The following is a 1574-nucleotide window of genomic DNA, read 5'->3' as shown; positions in this document are numbered from 1 at the left end:
GGAGCTGTCACAGAGCAGCTCCCTTGTACCCACTGCAGCAGAGCAGGGCTGACTCCTCAGCAGCACAGGGGCAGAGGTGCTGCTCCTCACACCACACTCAGCCAGCACCACCCAGAGATAAAAAATGCATTTCAACTGGGGGTGATATCTATGAAAAATGGAGTATATGGGCTCATAGAATTCTGTCCTGATTTTTTCCTGTCTTTTCCTTCCTTTAACAGAGCCCCCATAAAAGAAATAACTAATGTCCAACAGCAGCTCCATCACCCACTTCCTCCTCATGGAGTTCGCAGACACACGGGAGCTGCAGCTCTTGACCTTCGGGCTCTTCCTGGGCATCTACCTGGCTGCCCTCCTGGGAAACGGCCTCATCATCACCGCCATCACCTGCGACCACCGCCTCCACACCCCCATGTATTTCTTCCTCCTCAACCTCTCCCTTCTGGACCTGGGCTCCATCTCCACCATTGTCCCCAAAGCCATGGCCAATTCCCTCTGGAACACCAGGGCCATCTCCTACGTAGGATGTGCTGCACAGGTTTTTATGCTTTTCTTCCTTCTTGGAGCAGAGTTTTCTCTTCTCACAGTCATGGCCTATGACCGCTACGTTGCCATCTGCCATCCCCTGCACTACGGGACCCTCCTGGGCAGCAGAGCTTGTGTCCGCATGGCAGCAGCTGCCTGGGGCAGTGGGTTCCTCAATGCTGTGCTGCACACGGCCAATACATTTTCACTGCCCCTCTGCCAGGGCAATGCCGTGGACCAGTTCTTCTGTGAAATCCCCCACATCCTCAAGCTCTCCTGCTCACACTCCTACCTCAGGGAAGTTGGGCTTCTTGTATTAAGTTCTTTCTTAGGTTTTGGGTGTTTTGTTTTCATTGTGGTGTCCTATGTGCAGATCTTCAGGGCGGTGCTGAGGATGCCCTCTGAGCAGGGACGGCACAAAGCCTTTTCCACGTGCCTCCCTCACTTGGCCGTGGTCTCCCTGTTTATCAGCACTGCTGTATTTGCTCACCTGAAGCCCACCTCCATCTCCTCCCCACCCCTGGATCTTCTTGTGTCATTTCTGTACTCGGTGGTGCCTCCAGCAGTGAACCCCCTCATCTACAGCATGAGGAACAAGGAAATCAAGGATGCCCTGTACAAATTATTGCAATACAATCTACTCACAATTAATATGGTGCCCATTATCCCACAAGGGCTCCCACAGTATTACAGCAAAGACCAGGACTAACTTTTCTTCAATTGTGCATTTTACCTTACTGCTTTTCTTATTGTTTTATTGTTTTGTTTTGTTTTTTTTTTTTTTTTTCATTCTGTTTTTTTATTATATACCTTGATGTTACTGTTCTTGTTCTCATGCTTGTTTTTTTTGTTGTTTTTTTTTTTTTTTTTTTTTTCTTTTCCTGGACCCAAAGACCTCATGTGCATAAGGATCACAGAATCACAGAATGGTCAGGGTTGGAAGGGACCTCTGGAGAGCATCTAGTCTAACTCCACTGCCAGAGCAGGGGCACCTACAGCAGTGGCACAGGACGGCTTCCAGGCGGGTTTGGAATGTCTCCAGAGTGGGA

At 49.6% G+C, this 1574-nt stretch overlaps 1 protein-coding gene across 1 annotated transcript; it reads left to right on the top strand.

Annotated features, from left to right (window-relative positions):
- Positions 1-244: 244 nt before the first annotated feature.
- LOC309685503 (olfactory receptor 14A16-like) lies at positions 245-1234 on the top strand (the record flags this gene model as incomplete). Its single annotated transcript, XM_082501264.1, has 1 exon — positions 245-1234. One exon carries the CDS (start codon positions 245-247, stop codon positions 1232-1234), a length of 990 nt encoding a protein of 329 aa, XP_082357390.1.
- Positions 1235-1574: the final 340 nt, after the last annotated feature.

This window comes from Vanellus vanellus, assembly GCF_965231255.1.
Source record: "Vanellus vanellus genome assembly, contig: HAP1_SCAFFOLD_76, whole genome shotgun sequence".
Taxonomy (NCBI): Eukaryota; Metazoa; Chordata; class Aves; order Charadriiformes; family Charadriidae; genus Vanellus; species Vanellus vanellus.
Note: the sequence above shows the minus strand (reverse complement) of the source record. Positions and strands in the feature narration are given on the sequence as shown.